Raw genomic sequence first — 23,179 nt, 5'->3', positions numbered from 1 at the left:
CAAACTGTTATTCATGATTTTAGGATCTATAGCTTGCACTAGCAACAACACTCCACTTTGACTAGCAATTCCTTAACCTCTTATAAATACATTAAGGATTAAAAATAGAAGTGCATTGTCATCAGTGGAGATAGCAGGAACAGAAGAATGAATAATCACATGAACCCTTTCCACGGCAGTGCAAACCTGACCCATTGCATAAAGTGTTGTTCACTGCCTCAAGCAGGTGCTTACGGGCTGCTTTACTTACAGCTGAAAACGGTGTTAGCAGATGAGCAGAAATAGTTCTACCCATTTTGCATGCAGCTGTACTGAATGAATTCTCAGTACAGGGGCACTAGAGGGAGCTGCTGTAATAAAAATTCATGTTACAGCAGAATGCCTGTGAAGAGAGGCCACCTTTCCATCCTCCAGTGTACAGCTGTCCAAGAACAGAACCTGAATTCTGGTCTCACTAACAGCATTAGCAAAACATCAGGATATCAAATGTCTATGCCTCTCTAAATTCATACCTCTACAGATCTGCACTTGCTTTTTCACTTCTTTCCATACAGGTGTTGATGATGTCCTTTTCTCCCACCTCCAGCCATGCCACTGCTCCAAGCCTATCTCCTTTCCCATACCCTGTGTTTCTCCAGCACTTCTAGCTCTCTTTCTCTGTTTTCTTCTTGTAAGACACTGTCTTATTCCTTGCAGAGAAACAAAGTGGAACTTTCAACAGGCTTCAAGGTCCTCCTTTGCAGATCAGTTGCAAGATGGAGCATACAGCAGAATATGTGCAGCAGAGGAAAAGAGGGGAATGCTGGCAAGTGGCTCTGCTCAGTGCTTTTGATGTCTTATGAACTGGAGAATGCTGTTCCCTCCAAGACCTCACTCTGCTCACCTTCACACAAGTGGGAAGGCATCTGGCTTAGGAGATGCACACAAGCCTTCCCAGAGCACAGACTAGAACAGCAGCTGCTTAACAGAGTAACTGTGGCAGTCATGGTATTGAGCCAAGAGTCCCCATTCTGCCCATGTTTTGGATGCACACCTACAAAACGGTCCCCAGGGAAATATCATGCACAAAGGGAACTGTCCTCTCCAGCAACTAATTTGCTACGTACGAGATTCTTAAACACATGGTTTATTTCAGATGTGGTACAACACCAGTTCCTCATTGCTAATACTTCTGTTCTCTTGCTCCAGAACAGCACAGTTACATGTCAAAAAATAGAAATCTCAGCCATGACAACTATCAGAATATTGCATAAATGATTTTTCAATTGAGTATCTATTGTGTATTTAGAATCATCCCAGCATTCAATACTGTGCAGATGCAAGTTCTTTGCTCAAGGAACTTAATTCTCTTCCAGCTTACATCAGTATAACTCACTGGTGTAATAAACACAGCAAAACCTGAATTACAATAAGCAGCCATGCATGGAACAAGCAAACCACATTTTTAACTTTTTCCTTCTTTTCCTTTTCCTGTGAAGGCAGAGAAGTTCTCTGTACAATGCAAAGTGGCTCATTAGTAAAAGTAGAGAGTGTTAGAAAGGTGTTCTTTTGCTAAAATTAATAAATAAAAGTCAGCTGGGTAACAGAATGAAGACCTAAGTGATGCCATTAACCTCAACACAGAGTTGCTTGGGATATAGAGCACAGCCTCCAGCTGGTAATTCACATGAACATACGCAGCAACACATGCACATTGACCAGCAGCAGTAGGTAATTATCAACCCCAAAGCCTCACCTACATCATTCTGTGCAAGAATTTGACGACCAGAACCATCCAGGTTTGCGCTCTCAACCACCGACTGCTTAGCATCACACCAGTACACTTTGTCGGATAAGTAGTCGAGAGCTATTCCACTAGGCCACACCAGACCTGTGCTGGCTATAACCTGGCGATCGATGCCTTCTAATGAAGAGCTGTCAATCCGGGGATTGACCCCCATGTCAGTCCAGAATAATCTCCTTTAGAAAACAAAATGCATACAGGAAGTCAGTAAGTAAATATTTGTCCTCCTCTCCATGGAGTTCTTTCAAAGCAGAAAGATAGATCAGAGCAATGCAGGCCAGAGGCACATGAGAAAAAGTGCATGCTTCAAGCAAATATATTGGCTGCTGATCTTTTCATGCTTCCCATAAGACTCCAGGTGATTAAACCAGGACTTATGCAGAATCCCCACTCCATTCATTGGCACAAAACCTTTGGAAAACAACTCCTCCCGCCTATGCTAACTGCCAATGCTTCATACCTGCTTTTTGCATTTTTCACATGACTGATGATAGCGGCCTAGCAAACCCAGACAATAGAAGATGATGCATTAACCATCCCCTTGTTTAAACAAGGGTGGGAAAATGCGCAAATGGAATACCCACCATCCATGGAGAGCAAGTAAGAGTCCTCAGGTTATTTTGTTTTAAAAAATAAACCAGTATCAGGCCCAGCCTGTTTTCTTCTTTTACTAAAATCATGATTTTCAGGGTCTCTCTTTAGAGTCCTGAGTGTTACTCACTGAGTGCTCACTGTTTTTCCAAGAACAGACAGTGCAAGATGCCCCCTTAAAATGGAGATAGCCAAACCTACAAATTACTTCTGAAGTTTGGACTCCAGTCTTCCCAGGCATCATCTGCCTTTGTCAGGTTTACCGAGATAACTCACAGATTCTCTTAGCTTTATTTACATGAGCAGTTTTTCTGTAGCCAATGCAGGGATCAGTATTCTCAATAGTCTTAATTCTGTCTCAGATCTTTCTTTAATACTGACACTTTACAATTATGGACATTGCTATGTCTGTTCCTCCTTTCACCATTAACTTTTTAATAAGGAAGGTTTTAGTGATGTTTCCTCCTCCCTTTTCCCTTGTAGCCCTTGCCTCTACCAATAATTCTAATAAACAATCTCCCTGAACCTACCTGTTCTTAGAAGTTTTCCTGCAAAATGTCTCTATCATGTTCAACCTCTACTGAAAGATTCTTTCAGGTCTTTTACATACAAAGTGAAGCTAACAAAACACCCTCCCCAACTCGGCTTCATTCATCAGTACTCAGTTACAGCAGGATATAAGCATTAAAAAAAAACCAAAACAAAACAAAAAAAAACCACCAACAGATTTAAAACCATCCTACTACAGGCATATTGACTGAAATCCATGGGGTTTTGCCATTGATTAAAATGGCCAGAATTTCATCAATAGTTTAAACGTTCAAAACTCCTTTGATCATCTCAGCACTGGATAAGAAGATATAAGGTGCATTTAAAGCAACGCATCTCCACAACAGTAGATTTGATTTAGTTTCCTCAGAAACTGAAACACAGCCAAAAAAAATCCTTTGTAAGCACCATTGGTTAAAAGCCTTTTGCATACTAATAGGTATGGAACCATCAAAGTTTGTAGTGTGGTGCTTGTAACTGCCCGGGTGACTTCAGCCACTTGTGCTTTTCTTTAGCTTAAACAGCATACAATATCTTTAATGCTTCTGGTATTTTTTTAAATCTACATGAGAAATGAACACACCCCAACTCACAAAAGAAACCCAGCAGTAAAACACTGCAGCTCACACAACTCTGCAGGGCAATGACTATCCTAACATGAGACTAATACATTTTTTGACTGCCAAAAAGGCAAGGCTGACATGCTCATTTTTAAAAAGCCTCCCCAAAGTATTACACAATTAGCGAGGTTTATCACTCCTTACTTAGCAAATGGGTGAATGGCAATCCCTCGGGGCTGGGAGATATCCTCCCAGATGATCATTTTTCTTTGCATTCCATTCAGATTGCTCCTTTCGATGCATACCTTCCTGCAACACACATGGCACCGTTAGGTCCTTCCTGCTATCTTCTTAATTACTTTCTCAGGCAGAACATACTCAGTTTTTGCATTGCTTTAGTTTGTCACAAAACTGTAATAAATAACTTTACAATGACAGGAAATAATCTGGCTGATGTGGGATGTCTAGCTGTTTTATCAACAAGTAATTCATGTTTCAGCCACATTATCTGGTCCAGGGCATGATGGTAAAATACCTGCTGCTCTGCAGGAGATAGGAAGTTCTCTTTTTTGGGGGCAAATAATGAGTTGGAAGTATGATCACTAATAGATGAATGATAGCTTTAAAGGGAGTCAGGAGGAAAGCAAGTTGCTAACTGACTGGCATTATCAAATGTATAAAGAATTTTTTTAAAATAGTACCTTCATCTAGCATTTTTCATTAAGAAATCACCAAGCAATTTACATATTGTATTTACTGTACGGAAAGAATGCAGTTAAGGTCCTTATGATCACTCCTAAAGTCTGTGGCAGAGTCAAGTATAGAATCTATGCCAGTCTACCAATCTGATTTTTTTCCAGAAAACTGTACTTATTGCTACAAACTCCACCTGGCCAAACAAACATCAGCCCCTACTTGAAAGCAAGCCTACAGCCTTCCATCCCTACCTGACCAGCAAAGAAAGGCCACACAAAGATGGAAGGAGAAATATATTTGTGCAGGTGTAGAATACGAACAGGTGAATGCAGTGAGTGAGAAAAGAAGTGGCAGACACAAATCCACAGCTGCACCCTTGGCTCTTGTCTTATGGACATGAGCACCACAATCTCCCATCTCAGGAGAAACACTGGCATGTTTATACAGAGTACAATCATTGTACCTAATTGCAAGGCAGTGGACTAGCAGCGTATTTAAAAGGGAGGAGGATCTGTACATTCAAAACCATTTCTAATTGACTAATAAAATGTGGGTCACGCTGAAACATCATGACAGCTCTTCAAGGAGTCTTCATTATGTGTTCTGATCTGACACTGCCTTTTCACCAAAGGTCAATTTTTTTTCTCTCTGCATGTAAGGTTAGGCATCAGCAGAAATGTGAAGCCATATTGTTTGCCAGTGGTTATTCCTCTTTTATCAGAGACAAAGACTCTCCATTAGCTTAAACGGGCATGATTCTTGCTGTCAACAATGCTGACTTCTCTCCAAGACATACTGGATGCAGTAATACTCACTATTTATATACATATATAAAAAGATATAAAGATATACCTATATAGACACACATTCAGTGCATGTATATAAATATGCGTGTATACATAAATATATATTCACAAGTACATGTGCACGTACAGATATGTATACATGCAGTACACGCTTTAGATTCCTTGCAATGGTGTCCAAACCCTTGCTTCTTGGAAAGACAAAGATAAAAATACAATAGCAGACTCAAAGGGATCTTTCAGCATTTCAGTTTTAACGAACCTTACAACTGTATATACTTGAGATTACAGCTACCCAATCAGAGTGTGAAGCATTACTGAATTTAGAGTGATATCTCAGCTATTTCTGTATCACCAGTCATTTATTCCAAATATTTTATGGCATGCTTCAACATAAAAGCACTGGGGAGCATGTACCCTCTGTCTGTCCAATACAATTTACGGTTAATCCAGTCCACAGCAAGCCCTTCGGGTATATCTATAGCTTCATGAATAACTTTTTCACGATTTGAGCCATCCAGATTAGCTCGTTCTATCCATTTCAAGGCAGTGTGGGCAAAGTAAATCTGTGGAGAAATAACAGATGAGGTGTTATTAGTTCCCATCTCACTTTCTGCTCTATTTTCCTTGTCTAATAGTTCCACTTTTAAAATAACTTCATCATCTTGAAAGTTCCCTGAACTGCTCATTCCCAAAAGGCTGCACAGGTAACCTGTGATCCAGGATCAAATAAAAAGGCACTTATCCTTCAGCGAGGATGACTTCTACAGGCAGCTTGTGCTTAGCTGTAAATCCTGGTTGCCCTATATACAGCCCTCTGAATATCCTGTGGGTTTGTTTCGGTGAGCAGCTACCTCCCGCGAAGCACAGCTGAGGAAGCAAGAGTAGGAGAGGGCAAAAAGCAGCATGTTACCATTTTGCTGGCTGCTCATTCTAAAAGGGGAGGAATGGGGAGAAGAGAGTAGTAGTGCTTGTGTGTCAAGCACCTGGGAAGGAAAAAGGAGTTACATAATTTGCTTCTATTTTTTTTCCTCTTTCAGCCTCCACCTATCTTAATTTTTTACCAGGTGTCTATTCTGTAAGGCTCTAACATTTCCAGAAGAGGCTTCTCAGTTTGGGGTCAAAATAAAAGTACTCTGCCAGTGCGGCAAGTAGGTTTGTATTTGCCAAGGATGAGGAAAAAAATTGTCTTGTATTTGATATCCAGAGGGAGCCAAACGCTGTGTGGAAGAATTACATACAAAGCAGTGCTGAGGCTTTCTTTGCAAATGGAAGCAACAAAGCAAAAAACTTTGTTTTGATGCTACCCACGAGGCCAAACAAAGCGGGAGGGAGGCCCCCAGCATTAAACCAGCTAATGCAATTACCGTGGGAGCACAGAGCGATGCTGAGCGGATTTAGCTTGCCCATCAGTTCTGTGCCACCAGGACCAGAGTGCTGCAGCCTGGCCAGCCCCACCGCACATCGCCTCACCCCCACGCTGCCGGCCCTGCCGTCGTGCAGAGCGCCTTACACAAGGGGAAGAAGAGCCCACACCCAGTGCCGCCGGCACAGCTGATTTACGTTCAGCACAGCACAGAACAACTGGTAGCTCCCCAGCAGGGCCCTGTTTCAGGAGCAAGTGGCGATGTTCCAGCAGGGACTGAAACGATCCTCCTGTAATGCAGATCTGGCAACATTCACATTCGTTTGGCCGCGTCCATCCAGGCCCTGAGATGTTTCCAGCAACTTAAACGGAGCTCCTCATCGGCTTTTACTGTACCATCCAGTGTCTTTTTGTAACACTTTTACAGTCTAAATAAGTCTCACCATGGGAAAAAATAACTATCATCTGACACAGAAGGTTTAGCAAAGCACAGCTGAATTCCTATTCTTCCCAACTCTGCAGGCAAGGAGCCGGGCACTGGGGTGCGGCCACACAGCCAAACAGCTCTCTATGCAGAGAAGACTCCCGTTTCCAACAGCAATGTCTTGCAGCATGAGGAATACATTTCATAAAAGCAATAAATTCAGCGAGTGTTCAGTAGCTTTGTTCAATAACGTCAGGACATGGGAAGTAACTCTTGTTAAGATTACTCCTACATTTAGTGGAGATTGTGGGATGTAGCTGTAGAGAAGAAAACACACTGTTGCTTTTACAGCTACCCAGGGAGAAAAAAACCCTCAATATATTTCCAGAAAATAGTACTGAAATCTTAAGGGAAAAAACTATCAATCACACAAAAGTGCTTTGAAATTGAAATCATGCCTGAAGTGAATTTAGAAATCCAAATTCTCTGTGAATTAGCCATGCCAATGTACAAAGCACATTCAATCAGTAAGTAAAGGAGGAAATTCTTCAACAAGTGTTTGGCATCCTGTACCAGCTGTGCTCCTGGCCAGGCAGCTGAACAACAAGCAGCACAGCATGTAATCTGGATCACTGACAGCAGAAAGGTTAAGGCACATGAAAGCCCAATCCCTTTGTCCTTGCAACACTTCAAAATCCTCTCATTTTTAATGCCTTACCTTATTTTCCACTGGGTCAGAGTCCAGTGCTAAGACTGTTCCCATCTGCCAGTCAAGTAAACTTACATAATCTGTTCCATCAAAACCGATCTGGCGGACATCTTGGCCATTTGCAAATAACAAAAATGGCTTAGGACCTGTGGATGAAAATTTGCACGTATGTTAATTCTGCTAGGTTCAAAGTGATCTTTAGCCGGCATCACTACCTAGCTAACATTGCAAGTAATATAGAAGACAAAATGAGGAACAGAAGCACAAAGAAATCAAGGCCCCTGTCCTACATTCCACTTGCCTCAGAAATCAAAGATAAACGTGAATATAGGTTTTCAACATCAGTGCCTTGCCCGAGATCAGCCTCAAAATTTGTGGTAAAGGCAGTCACTGAGTGACTTAGCCTCAAGATCTTCCCTCTGCATTTCACAGCATCACCATAAATGCTGGAACACTTGACTTTTGCACATGAAAAGCCTTTTACAGTAAAAGCAAGAAAAATGCTGTCCTCCAAAAAAGAAAGCTTTTCCCTTCTTCCTGAAACAAATCACAAACTTCTCTTTCCTCCATTCTCTCATGCAATTGCTTATACCTTGCTGCTCACCAGGGTCTGCCCTTTTCTCAGGAGAAACAGAAGGGTCTGGAATCCAAACATCACATCAAATACCTGGGCTTCCCAGGGCCAGTGAAGGACAAATATCCCTGTAGGGAAGGTCCTTCAACAGACTATTTTCTGCCCTGTTCTCCAGATGTGGACACCCCAACCCCAATTCGGTAACACTGGGCAGAAACTACACCCACGTTTGTATGAAGGCACAAAAACCTGAATACCGCAGATAGACCTCCACAGCACAGGAGCGCAGAGTGAAATGCAGAAGTTGGATAACAGATTGAATCTTCTGTGAGGGAGACTGAACCAGGTACTAATGCTTCTGGTGTATTTCCAAAAGAGGTTATTTTCCCAAACAACTAATACTTCCTGAGTTTCACAAAGTAACCCAAGACCAGTGCAAAAATGGATCCCAGTCATGCAATCCACTTTAAAGGACTCTAAAATGTTTTTGCTTTTTTTGGCAGAAATATGCAGGCATACCAAGATACCAACCTATAGCAGTGCAGTGCTTTCTGTCTTGCTGAAGCTTATATCCAGGAAAACAAGCACATTCCCAGGAAGACGGGCTTAAAGAAGAGCATATCTGACTACAGCCACCATTATCTGGAGATGTACAACCTTAAACAGAGCATTTGAAAAATTTAACTTTGCCATTTGAAGGAAACAACACAACAAAATCAGAGGTATAAGCAAGAGAACGATTCTTTCTGCTGAGGATTTCTACAGTGCAAAACATCTCAGTGACTGATAGATTTATTGAACGGCCTCCGGCTGGAAGCAGAAGTCTAGTGGAGTGAAAGCAAATTAGTAGCCACTTCTTCCAGAGTTTTTCCTGAATATTCACAACACAAGATGGGGGGGCGGGATATATGAAGAGGGTTTCCGGGTGTTCATTATTTCTCTCTCGCATGCAAATCTCATCCCATCTACAACAGAGTAACAAATTTTATCAGACTTTGCACTCCAGGCAAAGAAACCGCAAACTAATGCCATTATCTCCCCAGAAGTTAATTAGGCTAGGATGGTGAATTGGTACTTCCTAATACTACAAATCAAGATTTCATACAAAAAGAAACTATTCCTTCTTTCTTCCTGGGGCTGTGCAATGATTATAGCCTCAACACCAACCTGAGCTTACTCAGTGGAGTGCCCTACCAAAACAGCAACACTGACTGAATCTATGTATACAGTACAAGTCCATAGTACTTACGGAATGTAAAAGGGGAAGGGGATTTTTCAAAGTGCAAGGCTGGCATTAGTGGAGCAATCTTGAACCCTAAGACTGAAAAGCTACAGTTGAAAAGCTACAGTCCCCTGAATTTGGAAAGCTTGCTGAAATGGGAAATGACAGGTTGGTGGGTGTACCAGCTTCAAATATTCTGACTGCAAAAATTCTGTTTGGGGGTAATTCAGTGAAATTGCTGTTAGAGTGACTCTGGTTGCACGATGTCTGTAAAGTCCTCTTCTGATTTGACCCAAGTCATAATTTTGTACCTATATTTCTCCTAAAATATAAATTTTAGATGTGTCCTGCAACAAACATCTGGGTGATGCCTTGATCTGTGCTGACAACAAAAGAATTTGGCCTGCAAACATCGGATGTTGCTGCTGAGAAATATTTATTTAAAAAATGAAGATGAATATTTATCATCTCAGCACTCAAAGCGCCTGACTTTCCCTTGCCTCCTATCTTGTCCGACCATTTACAGCTGTGCAAAATGAGTGTAAAATGCCATCATTCACTTCTGGCTCTCAGTACCAAGAACAAAGAGATTTTGTCAGTCATTATGCCTAGAAAAAATGTTACTTACCTGTGCATGTTTTGCCATCCACTTTGAGTACAGATCCTTCAGGACAAAAGCAAACAGGCCCTTTAGATGTTTGAAGGCAACCATGGCTACATGCGGTGTCATTATTTGTGCAGGAAATTAGCTCTACAGTAATTTAAAGAGGGAAAAAAAATCTTAAATGATGATGAAAATTTTTACTAAGCCCCCCAAAAGAGATGTTAAGACTTCCATAAATAGCAAAAGAAGAAGAAAAAAAGAAAAAGAAAGAAAAAAAGAAAAAAAAATGAAAGTGTGATGTTGAGAGTACAACAATTCTCTGGCCTTTCTGGGGTTTGTTTTGGCTTGGTTTGTTTTTTTCCAAATTTTTTTCCCCGCCCTCTCCTAATTATAGCAAAGGAGAAAGCCAAAATTGCTGGGTCCTGAAGCCATTATGCTGATCAGCTTTAAATTTTCCGTAATTGTATGAAGTCGTGTTATCAAAGTAGAAATAATTTAGAAAACTTCCTTTTTTCCATTTCACCAGAAAATAGATCGGGTTTTGAAAACTGCAAGGAAGGTATACTGAAAGAATAAGTATATTCTTAGAGAATGAGCAAAACCCACTTTCCTACTACTCCAACGGTAACAGAGCTAGAATCAATGAAAACAGGAGATGAACCTTCCCAGAAGCTATGTTCCTTAGTGGCAATTTTTGAAGCTGTAGGGACAAAACCATCTGAGGACCTGGCAATGGCTTTCCTTTACTTTCCACTATAATCGTTGGAGTGCCAACATTCTTTTGAGTATTTCTTTAATGCAATTTCACGGGATATCCTCCTTCCACCTTCTGTATTGCAGTGTGGCATCTCTTTATGCCAGTTCTAGTGCCGTATGGCAACACCCGCTGGAAGACTGGAACTAATGCAAGTTCCCCACAGCTGCCTCTTGGAATCAGCTGCATACTTGGGCTTAAATGGTGCATATCTGTTGCAAATATTGCTTCTCCAGGGCAACTGTGCCCTGGACTGGATTGTTCTAACCCCTGAAGCACAGTGAAGAGGGCCAAGAAACTGCTGTTGTGTTTCTTGTGTTCTTGTGGAATGGCAGTGTTAGGTTAATGGTTGGACTTGATGATCTTAAAGGTCTTTTCCAACATAAACGATTCTATGATTCTTTCTGACTAGAGCTTGTGGCTTTAGATGAAGAGCTTCATACAGGACTCGGAGGACAAAGCATCAAAATGTCTGGTCAGGATGTGGGCTTCTCACCTTGCATCTCTCTCTTTCTCTCAAGGTGCGTAGATGGTGACATATCTGCCTTGTGCTGCAGTAGTTAAGGAGTTATACTGTCCATGCTGCATCCCTAGCCTGTGTTAGAAAAACATTATTTTCTATCTAATTTGAGCCACTCTAAATGTAGGCATATAGTTCAAGCTAGTCATTCAGAGCAGGACTGAGTTGCACCGTGTCTGTGTCGTTTTGCACACAAAAGGATATGCCACCTCCCAGTAGCCTCTGGCTGCAGGACTCCCATAGGTCTTCTGTCACATCTGGCTGCCTGCTGCAGCTGTCACCCACACCCTGGACCCCCACGTTTGGGTCACTGAATCCTACTCCTGGCTCCCTCTTTAATAGAGAGGGAGAAGTGACTCTGGAGGTCTAAAACAGGCAGACTGACTGCTAGACTCTGTTAGACTCTTACTCTCTAGTAGTGATATTTAATCTACCCTAGGTCCTGATCCTGCCATGATCCAGACTGAACTCATCGGTGTGCACTGGCACTTCTACTTGGGGCATATACCAATGTTTTATTTCCATGGAAACAAGGTAGCAGGACCCTTTGCTTATGCCTAAGTTTCACTTCATTATGAAATAGAAAAGTGACTGGGAATATCCCAAGACCTCAAAACTTGGATGCATTTCACATTTTATGTTCTAGATTTATTTTGGAAAGGCTTAATTCCTTTGCAGGCTGAATATACACAATGCTGCATAAAGGGAGAACAAAAACCTTCACCTCTGACTCTTACTATGACTAAAATATGGACCTTGAAGCTTCCTGACTGACAGGTCCTTGGTTTTTCCCTCCAGTTTTCCATGTTCTCTGCATTTAACTTATTCACATTTATTCAGCTTCACAGAGCTTCCTGATTTACATACCTACATCATGCAGGTAAGTTCCCTCAGGCATACTTCTTATACAAAATGTAATTGATAAAAGAAAAAAAAAAAACAGTAAGTGCAGCAGTCCCCCAGAATAAACAACTTTATGAGTACTTCCATGTGTCTTATTATTTGTAAACAGATGCACATGCCTTTAATTTCATTAAGTTCATGCACATTAGCAATGCCTTCAACCCTTATCTAAAGAGAAAAAGGATGATGCTGTGAGCTGCTCATTCAGAGACCATGAAAATTGTTATGCAGGATAGACAGAGAGAGCTGAATTCTGAGACCACACTTAAAAAGATGTAACTGCTTATCCACCTGGAATGTGCCACAGAGCCCAATCTGAGCAGCGAGGTCTCTCTAGAGACCTGGCTCACGTGTGATTACTGACGTGTAACTTGCACTTCCTTAAACATGACATCTGAATTCGGTTCACCCCGTTTAAGCTGATCCTACTTACATAATAATGAGGGATTAGAAGCAAGCAACGCAACGCACAAAACTTTCGGCAGTTCCAGCGTTCCAGCATTAAATGGGGACTCTCTCCAATATCACACCAGAGGCATTCACACGTTACTGCTACTTACCGTGACATGTTTTCCTGTCAGGCAGCAGGACAAAACCTCTCGGGCAGGTGCAGTAATAGGAACCAGGGATGTTCACACAGCCTAAAGTACAGCCGTGATTCCAGAAGCCACATTCATTGATATCTGCCGAAAGAAGCGCTTGTTGTGTCAGAACAACGTCATGAACTGGTGTCAGGGAATTAGATTAATAAAACAAACTAACAGTCTTCAAGAAGTACCTCTTTTTCCCATTCATTTTACAAAAATATGTTGGTCCTAATAACTGATAAAAAAGCAAGGTTGCAGACCTTATTCAAATAAGCTTTAAAAAAATCTGCTGACAAAACCTACTCAGGCTGCATGCGTCCAGCATAGGTGCCTTGAGGACTTACAAAAATATGCCTTCCCATACAGATTCCACTGACAATTAGATCCTTTGTGCACCCAAAAAATTTACGTTAGACACTTCCTCTTCCTTCAGTCAAAAATTCTTTTAAAAAGTTTGGCTCCAACATGACTGCGGTAAAATTCTCAAAACACAGAAGTGGTTTCGAAGTTGAAATTCAGAAAGCAATCCTGGTGAACTTCCTGGGAGCTGGATGGCTGCTGCTCAGGCAGGTCTGTAAATCCTGTAAGCTAGGAATTCTGATGACTTTATGTATTTTCAAACCTGGTTGTGTAGCGAAAAAGGTGCTTCTAAAAGTGATATGTTAACTATTACTAATGGCAATGTTAGATTTTTATTAAAACAATCCAGATTAAAACATTTAGAAGCATGTTAAGAGTTTGTGTCTTTTTTGAAAGTGGGACTTAAGACCTCTATCCTGTTGCAGGATTTTTCAGTGTTTCACCTTTGGTGATATATCTGCTTTAATTTTTATTTAAAAATTAAATAAGCACCCATAACCACATCTGCTTCTCTGAAGCTGCTTTAACTACTCAGGCTAAGACCAAAATTTCTCACAAGAATAGCATTTCTGACATTTTCGTAGGCCTCCTTTTAGACTATTTCAGAACCTGCAAGGGCACAAAACTGAAATGGCACAAATAGAATTTTTAAGACCTCAGAGTGCTTTTTCATACTCAAGATATGAGTAAAGTAAAAGAACAGAACATTTTTTATTCATCTGGTGGAGTAAAGCTGATGGGAGATTCACATATTACCTTCACAAAACTGTTTATTTCGACTTAAAATAAAGCCACTAGAACATTTACACCGATGAGTCCTTGAGTCTGGCCTGCAGATTCTTCTTCTGCACTTTTCTTTGTTCAAGTCACAGGTGCCTTTTTCTGGAAGAACAAATAGAGGGTAAATGTAATGGAGTTCTTACCGTATCAGCCTTCAAGGAGGAACTGTTTCGAGGGAAGGTGCTCAGTGACGTGTCTTCTTCTCAACAGTTACTTGCTCAACCCAAGGAACTTCTTATTAATAGAAAATAACTTCTATTTTTTCTCTATTGGTAAAATCAGGCCAAAGAGTCGCTATATGTACCAGCAAGACTAAGAGTAGGTCTGTGCGAATGACCATTTCTAGCTCCGTGCCAGCACAAGCAGATCTAGAGGGAGCCTGAAGTAGGGGATGGTTTGGTTCAGATGCATACCTATAGTGATTAAGGAAGGGGACACCCTGTGTAGCAGGCTTCATATGCCGCCAGTCCTGCATGGTATTATGTGTTACCAGGCCCTGTAAAACACTCCAAAAGAAGAGAGCGACAGAGAGAGCGCACACACGCAAAAAGAGAGAGGAGAGAGATCTAAAAAGAGAGCGAGCATATGAAGGGTGGAGATTATTAGCACAAAGCAGTGCCCAAGTCTCACATTATTTAATAAAAAACCAAGTTAGATCATAACGGCCACACATTTCATTTAGACAAAAAGTATTAGCACAGTCTAGGGAATCTTTGTACTGGAGTGGATCCTGGTTTCTGGCTATGAGAAATACAAGCTTTATGGATCTTGAACTCAGATTTAAAACTCAGAATGTTTCTGCTGTCCAACAAGATATGCCCAAAGTTTCTTCAAAGGAAGCAGAAAAAAGTACCCAACAGATCCCCAGAAGCCTTATTTCTGCTTCACAGAAAAAGGCAAACGTATTAAAGTACCTTTTTTTCACAGGAAACATTTGCAGAGCCTCATGTCTGCGCTCAGCTATCTTTCAGAGCTGATGCTTTCGCAGGTATGCAACACTCATGGTTTTATTTTTGTCTCCCAAACTATTATTTTTGTTTTAATCTTCCTAATCTTCTTCTGGGGCTGCTTGCCCCTTTCCCAAGCCAAGAATAGCTGAACTGCTGTTACTGAACGTGGGTATGCAGCCACCCACGCACAACACTGTCTTTGCCCTGGGCCGCCTCTGTAACATATACAAAATCATGGGCTCATACAGGCGAAGAAATTTGTATGTGAACAATTTTTTGTGCTATTTCTAATTCACTCTCTAAATTCCAAGAGGAGGAAAGCAGCATAATATTTAATTTTGACATTTAGTCTTCCGCTAGCCACAACCAAGAAAATGCTCGCCATTTGGTGGAATCACAGATTACATCTACAAAAGTTTGAAATAATTTCCCAGACAGACACTTCAGCTTGGCTGCAGTCTTCACCATTGCACTTATTTGCATCAAACTGATTAATTCTTCTCTATTATCTATCTTATTAAGCAGGATAGCTTTTGAGAGACTTGAATTTTACATAGTTTTAGCTGAGCCTCCCATTTTGGAGAACTAGTTTTGAATTGGCCCCTTAATCTTTGCCCCTGCTGCAACTGAATCAGGACCATACAGTAGTGGGGTGTCTAATCTTCGAATGCAGAACTCATTAGAGTGACAAAAGTGCAAGTACATGCAATCACAGAGCAATACAAAGCTGAAACAAGACCATTTTCAAGGCTACATCTTATGCTTATCACTGGTGCTGGTATTTTGCCCCTTGCTTGTACCATTATTGGTCTAATGATACCTAAGACATCCAGGAATTACAGAAGAAGTAGCAGAAGCAATAATTTTGCCATCTGGGCAATCTCAGGAAGAGATTCTTTTTAAACTGCATAATGATTATAACTCAATATTGCCAAAACAATATGTAAAAAAAAAAAAATCACATTTCAAAATTTAAGGTTCATGGTGACTAAATTATGAATCACAAAGTTGTTAAACTAATGTTTTCTGGAAGAACAAGCACTACAAACCATACTTTTTAGTTAGTTTGGGTTTGGGTTTTTTTTTCCACTCCCATCACCTCTCTTACATGGAAATGGGTGTTCTCAGATAATAGCCTGATACTGGTAACTTGCACTGGCTAGAAACACAATATAATTCCTCAAAAAAAAAATCCTGAGTGTACTGAATATCACTAATCTGTCAGAGAAGATACTTTAAAAGAACTCCAGAGGCAGTCTTCAAGATTTTAAGGTAATTAAGACATGTTATGAGCCATTAATAGAAGTGTGAAGAACATTCCAGCAGGCATTTATAAATACATATACTGTCATCAAATCTGGCATTAGCTGTCAAAGAGAATTGAGGTAAATTAGAGGCCACCTTCCAGATTCTGTCGTACTAAAGTTGTTGTGTGGGATTATAGAAGACCCATAGCTGGATTAATGCTCCTCTCTGTACTTACTGGCCCTGACAAATTCAGGAAAGTCTTTTGAAGGAGAAAGGGAAGAGGGCACATGAGGAATTTAAGTAACAAAGTAAATAATCCAAAATTCCAGTAAAAAAAATCAAATCATGTCAGTTGAGCACTTCTCATCAGTTCCCTTTTCATCTCAAGGAAGTCACTTGCTATCTGCTTTAAAGAAGGCCTGATAATTCACAGCTGACACTACATTGCAACATAGGTTTTCTTAGCTTGTACAGAGCACCCAATTAGTCTAGGTATGCTTTTATCTACAGGTTTCTCTGTTGTAAGATCAGCTATAAATCTCATTTGTACTCCAGGCTCATTAGTCCTCCTTTCATCCCAGTTCTTGCACTGGATAAGCCAAGCAACGTACATGCAAAGTCCAAAAGGTTCATCTGGATTCAGCCTGTTAAGCTTCTTTCTACTCCATCACCTCCCAGACATTTTTACAAGAAGGTATTTGGAATAATAAAAAGAAGGCCTACTGCTGACAACACTTACTGTCATACAAAAAATTTACTAAACATGTGGGAAATATAGGGGCATATACTGCAAGACATGTAAAAACACTGGTAGTTTATTTATTAATGAAGGTGGGGAAACCCTCTTTCCCGTGGAAAGAGAAACACTGGAAAGCAGCATGTTCTGGTCGAAGGAGTGGAGTTAATCTTCTGAGAGAAGAATAAAGGCTAAGCGCCCAGAGTCAATGAAATTATGCTACATGCTCTTGTGGAGAGGACATATGTAACACAACCGACAGCCCCTGCTGTTCAAGGGACCACTATCATGAGCTACAGTACTTGGTCATTGATTCTTCCTCTGTATCTTCACGCATATGCAGACATGGTGACAGACACCCAAGGAGGTCTCATGAGACCTTCCAAATCTCATTGTAACCACCCTGAGATGTGTGGATATGCCACTGTCTGCACCACTAACGTATCCTTCCCTAGTTACTCTGTGTGAGAGCACCAGACCTGTCAGTTGAAAGAAGTGCTTCCATTTGCCAGGATGACTTTTTTTCCTCGAAGGAAGCACAGAACAGGTGTTGCCTCTGAACAGAGGCTCTCTGTGTTTACAAGTATAAGCTTGCTTTCCAGGAAGACTTTCTCTTCTGCATCTCAACAGCACTTTGCACTGCACACAATGCATTTGAAGGGGAAAGTTCCCTTGAAGATTTTGATTTTCCCACTCAGACCAGGCTCCAGGAAGGAGGCAGCATGGTACTGTATAAAGCTGTTGGTTGGCATGAAGAAAGACAAAGCCTATTTTATAGTAGATATTTAGAGATGGCTCAAAAGAGATATTTACAGTTTCATTTTGGCTCATATGAACAAACACTACTTTCTCCTCATGACTTTATACCACCTATACCTCTAGGAATCCAGGCCACCTTCCCTTGGGAGCTCTGCAACCATTGCTCAACACACAGATGCCTCTAAGCTGTTTGCTCTGTTGTTTGCATCCAAGTAAAACTGGTGACAAAAACGATTCCATTAAAGCAAGAATACTCTATGTCTGCTTTCCATAGATCAGAGAACAAGACATTATTTCTCCTGGACACCCTCCACTTCCTACTGCAGGAATCCTCAAGGAGAGCGAGCTATCCATAGGCAACCGCTTTCATTTTCTGATCCATGGTGAAAGGCAGTGATGTGACCATCTCATACTGTAGGCTGCAACTGATATCGATTAAAGAGACCCAAGGCTCTTATTTGACAGCTATTATGGCAACTTCAAGTCTGTCTAAAACAGGCTGACTCTTAATCCAGCCATTTCACAGCAAAGCTGAGACATCCACAGTACCACCTGTAGGACATACTACGCACTTAAAATCCCTCAGTGCCATAATAATCAATCAGAGGTGTTTATAGGCATATTAGAATAGAACTTCCAGAAGGGAGCAGACATTTTGTGAAGACAATCTACATGGAGGATTAAAAAGCTGTATGGTTTGTGCATTTAGCAGGAAAGTATAAAAACATATCTGTGTAAACAAAAGAGAAGGAGAAAATCACATTTATCTGTGTATTCAGATTAATGAAATGAGCAGTTCATGCTCAGCACACTTCCAGCCTGATACTCCACCTGGAGTTACACAGACCATGTGGAACTGTGGATCACTGAAGTTAAAGGAAACTTTTTTGCTTGGCTTCACTGAGGTCTGCAATCCTGCTGAAGAAAATTATTACTGTGAAAATTCAGAGTGTGTGACATTATTATTCTCACACATACAACCGTATTATTCCAGTTTACTTACCAAAATCCTGAGAATCTGTTCTTGCACCTGGCTGTTTAAAGGGATGCACCACTTTTATCTCCACTGGTGGAAAAAATGATGGCTTCAGGCTAATTGTGACTACAACTTTCCCAGTATACTTGTTGGCTCTCCATATCATACCAGATTTCAACTCTGAATAGTACAGGTGCTCAGCAAAGAGAGACATGCCAAGCAACTGGCGTCTGGAAGAGAGAGAAGATAACACAAAGTGGCACATTATGCTTTCCTATATATTTATATACCTATATATTTACTCACCCGATCCCTATATATTTACTCACTCATACATTTTCTGAGCATCTAGTTCAGTTAAGTTCACTGTAAAGAACCTTTCTTTGTATGCTTATAAATATATTATCTTGCGTGTATGAGAATCAGATGAGGTGCCACAGACATTACCAAATAATCCAGCAGCCAGAATCCTGCAGATTTGCAAGAAATGAATGCAAAATGCATAACATGCATTTCTCACAGGTTATGTGAACTGCTGTTCAGGACTGATTCAGTTGACAGAGAAAGCCTAAACATCACACTGCTCCTTGGTGAACCCAGCAACTAAAATGTACATTTGATTTGTTGAAGGATGTAGGCCAGATAAATTCCATCATTTCCTAGTTTCCAGTGCCTGCTCTGATGCTGCTGACTGTCCTGGGAAATCAGGGTGGAGATGGAGGTGTAGGAGTAGGGCATTCCTAAAATCCGTCTTGCTGCTTCTCCTATCACAAGAATTTAGTTTCCGTTCACTGCTCAGTTATAGCAGCCAGTAGGAACGACAAAAGGGCCCAGTTTTAAATAAGAAGGAAAGGAGAATAAATACTGAAAGAGGGATTTTTGGCCTCTACTTTCCAGTACAAATTCCAGGTGGAAAAGGGAGAATCCATATCATCCAGGCTCAAAGGGAAAGTGTTGATGCCTCAGTGAACACCAAGGAAACTCAAGGGAGAAAGGGGAAAAGGGTAAGGAAAAATCCAATGGGACAGCTGGCAATGTAGGGAGAAACCAGCTTTGTGTTCCTCATATGCTGCATATTTAAATCAGCAGGCCAGTGAAACCATGTATTTTTCTCATTTTGCGGTTGGCAATCCCTACTACGCATATGCCGACCCAGCCATACTGACAGAAATTGCAGTGATTATTAGGCAACCTTTTCCCGAGTACCTCACTGAAAACTTGCCCGCCATGGAGCATCTGTACCACTGCAAAGCATGAAGGCCAAGTATTAAAGGCACGTAAAAGCACATGGGTCTAGCAGCCCCCTCAGCCATGCTTAGCCCTGGCACCAGGGAGCAGAGGGCAACAAGTCTGTTGCGTAGGACAGTTTTCACCACATCTGCTGACGCTTGCTGGAGAACCTGAGCACAGCAGGTTATCCAAGCCTCCCCACCCAGCAGCTGAGGAGGACAACAGGCTTAGAGGAGGACAGGAAAGACCTGATCTAGCTCAGTCTCTTGAGCACAGCTCAGACACCTGAGCTCACCCACTGTGACCTTGGACAAATCATTTAATCTCTTTGGTTTTGGCTTCTCTATCTGCAGAAAAAGGCCACTAATAAACACTCAGAGAGGATTTCTAAGGATTAAGTAGTTATCATTTGCTAAAAGCTTGGAAGATGGAGAGTTCTGAGTGGCAGTATTATCCTTACAGCAGTGACTTTTTTCATTTTTCGTGTCAGTAGTTTTAGATTCACAGTTACAGGCCATTTGCACTACACTTTATACTCCTTATTGTGTTACGAACTGACAAAATAAAAGGGAGAATGAGGAAGAGAGTTTAACTGTATACCCAGGGAATGAGTGTTTTATTTCTGACAGGCTCAGGAAAACTCACCGGACAGAATTTTTGAGCAAGTGAACAGCTCCGCCATCATAGTCGCATGATCCAATATGGGAAATCTCTTTCCCGTGGTCATGTTGGATCCAGTAGAGCCTTGTGTCAACCAAATCTAGTGAGATGGCCTTTATTTTTTCTGTGGTTCTTAAAACATTTCTCACATCACTTCCACTGAGGGACACCCGTTGTATGCTGGAAACTGTACCATCTGAAGACCAAAATAATAACCTGCAGGCAAGAGAGACGTGTTTTGGAAAAAAAAAACAAAACCAAAACACCATTGCAAGATCGCTGCACTGCTACGCACTCCTTGTTTAATTGCTCCTGTATGCAGAATTTTTCAGTCTTACCACAGTGCTTTCAGAAGCAAAACTAATAATAAAGCAAGGGACTTCCTTAATATGTACTCACCTATTTCAGGAAAGCCCCATATGCCTCTCCTCTTAACATAGTTCTATTAAGAATGGAAATAATTTTTGACAACAAAGCGTTGTCTGCTTAACAGAAGCAATACTACCACTAAAGTTTTTTTACAGTTGTTTTCTTATTTTAATAAATATGTTTCTATCAGAGACGATATGACTCTGTTCAGGAAGCAATGAGATATTAGAAATTTCTCTCATGTAGGTCAAGCAGGAATCAGGCCAGCTTAACCATGAAGCACTATTGTCTGGCTCTCTGCTTTGTTCAGCCATGCAGTCAGAGAAGGAAACTGGAATAACCTCTCAAATCTGCTGGGAACTCCTGCAAACTCAGGGAAAGACACATATTTGAGTCAGATACGCATTGCCCTCTGCCTCTGGGGAGGAATCTCTCTCCAGAAACTCCACTTGAACACATCACTTAAGTGCTTAACTTAAAAATACCATTTCTATTATTGTTCTCATTTCTTTCTACCTTCCTGCTGGTTATAGCAGCCAGACTATGCTGTCATTAAATTAAGACACAGTCAAAATACAGCTCCAATACTTAAAACAGTTATGCACTGAAGCTACTTATATGTCAAGTTATTCATGGATAAGAACCCAGATTTGCCAATGTGACTGAGGTTAACAACAGTTCTTCCAAAATAGCAAGTTATCCCTCATTCACATATATTTTATTTTTTAATGTTTGGGTTTAGATTCTTTGCTTGGGTTTCTCATGCACAAAAATTCCAAGAAGCTTCATCATTTTGCCTTGTCTCCACAAAATTGCAGAATTTGCATGTACAAAACAATGTAGCATAAAGCCAGCTTTAGTAGGTTTATGTTAATCACTTGTTAAAGGCCCCAGGAGGGATTAGATCTCACTGGCAAGGGACTACACTAAACCAGTAGGAAGAATCAGCCCCTGCCTCACAGATTTTCCTCACTATTACATAGTCTGCAGTTATCATAGGTTATTAATGTACAGGTGAAAACATGTTCCCAGAAGGACAGCCCAATTTTATACCGCCATTTTTAAACACTTTATTAATATCTGCTTGCATTTCTATAGCACCTGTTATTTAAGAAACATCAATGCTCTGGAAGTTTGGACAAATGCTAGAATTTTTTACAGATAAGGAAACCAAGAAATAAAGGCATTTATAGTCTCTATCCACAACTTTTGCAAATCAGTGTAGGAACAGGATATGATACTAACAAACAGGAAGACAGAAGAAGAATGAAGATTAGAAATTGGCTTGAGTAATTGCCAGCCTTTACTGTGTTTGCCCTCTATTTTTCTTAAGCCTTAATCCTTATTTTTCAGCATTTCTAAACACCATTAAAAAGTAAACCAACCTGATAGCAATAGTTAGATCATTACTACTAAAGTAATCCTATCACTGCTAATATCCAGACACATCTTTTGAGAAAAACTCTATTATTAGGGTACCATATTGACTTCCTTACTCAAGAGTTGCATGCATTTGAAGGAAGACATTGTTAATATCAGATTTAGCTCACATTTATGCCTGTGCACATAAAACATGCTGGGGGTTTTACTTTACTTCACATTAAAAATAGAGCCCTCAGAGTTTTCATACAAGCAAATTGCCATAGGGCATAAAAATTATGTTAGGCTTCTTGGAGTCTACTTTCTTTACAGTTTATTACTGGCTTACTGGCCTCCCTGTAAGCACATGAGTACAGCTTTTATGCATGGTGAATCACACCTAGGTGACTGTATGCACGTGAGTCTCCCCAAACTTTCACATAAGTTCAGCAAATACAACCCTATAATGCCATTTGTAATGTGAGTTTCGATGGCATTTGACAGTGGATTTGAAGACGTGTGAATATTTCCAAGATCGGTAAATACTACATTCAGAAGCAAAACAGAAAAATATATATATAGGCTGATGTTTAGGCCTTTAAATCCTGCCCAAATGACAAGACTCCAAAGAATACTAGCAATGTTACTAGCATCAGAAGATTGGGTTATGTATAAACGTACAAAAGAAGGACATATAAGCCTTAATTTTAAAATAGGTTCATGTGCTGCTGAGCAACTTTACTGCAAATCAAAAGTGGTGACAAAAACATGCCTTTGCTCTACAAAACAGAAGCATCTCAAAGTCTCCTCAAGCTTTTCTTTTTGTAACTTTCATGGAAGAGGTTTATGTGTAAAGAGAAATTAGCATGGAGAGACCACTGTGACAATTTGTATTGATAACTCCTGAGGAGGCCAAATCTCTTATGTGAGTGTGGTTCTCAATATAAATGGCTTGAAGCTGAAAGAAACATCTTTATGAAGGCCAAATTACCAGTGATACGAAGTAGCAACAGTAGATTCAGAACCAATATTCAGAGCAACTGACAAAGAGACATGGGAAAGGGGAGCAAAACTGTAAGTTTAGACCTTTTTTCAGAAAACATACCA

General features: G+C 40.7%; 1 protein-coding gene across 1 annotated transcript in view; it reads right to left on the bottom strand.

Moving 5' to 3' along the window:
- EGF (epidermal growth factor) overlaps nt 1-23,179 on the bottom strand; it is a 59,675-nt gene that overhangs the window by 22,071 nt on the left and 14,425 nt on the right. Inside the window, exons 5-14 of the mRNA XM_009649195.2 lie at nt 20,330-20,560; nt 18,482-18,684; nt 13,762-13,887; nt 12,619-12,741; nt 9,906-10,028; nt 8,587-8,712; nt 7,491-7,627; nt 5,400-5,548; nt 3,688-3,792; nt 1,736-1,959 (exon numbers count right to left, since the gene is read on the bottom strand). Coding sequence (XP_009647490.1) covers nt 1,736-1,959; nt 3,688-3,792; nt 5,400-5,548; nt 7,491-7,627; nt 8,587-8,712; nt 9,906-10,028; nt 12,619-12,741; nt 13,762-13,887; nt 18,482-18,684; nt 20,330-20,560 — 1,547 coding nt within the window. The remainder of the gene's footprint in view (nt 1-1,735; nt 1,960-3,687; nt 3,793-5,399; nt 5,549-7,490; nt 7,628-8,586; nt 8,713-9,905; nt 10,029-12,618; nt 12,742-13,761; nt 13,888-18,481; nt 18,685-20,329; nt 20,561-23,179) is intronic.

This window comes from Egretta garzetta, unplaced genomic scaffold (genome assembly GCF_000687185.1).
Source record: "Egretta garzetta isolate BGI_Z169 unplaced genomic scaffold, ASM68718v1 scaffold41, whole genome shotgun sequence".
In the NCBI taxonomy this organism is placed as follows: Eukaryota; Metazoa; Chordata; class Aves; order Pelecaniformes; family Ardeidae; genus Egretta; species Egretta garzetta.
Note: the sequence above shows the minus strand (reverse complement) of the source record. Positions and strands in the feature narration are given on the sequence as shown.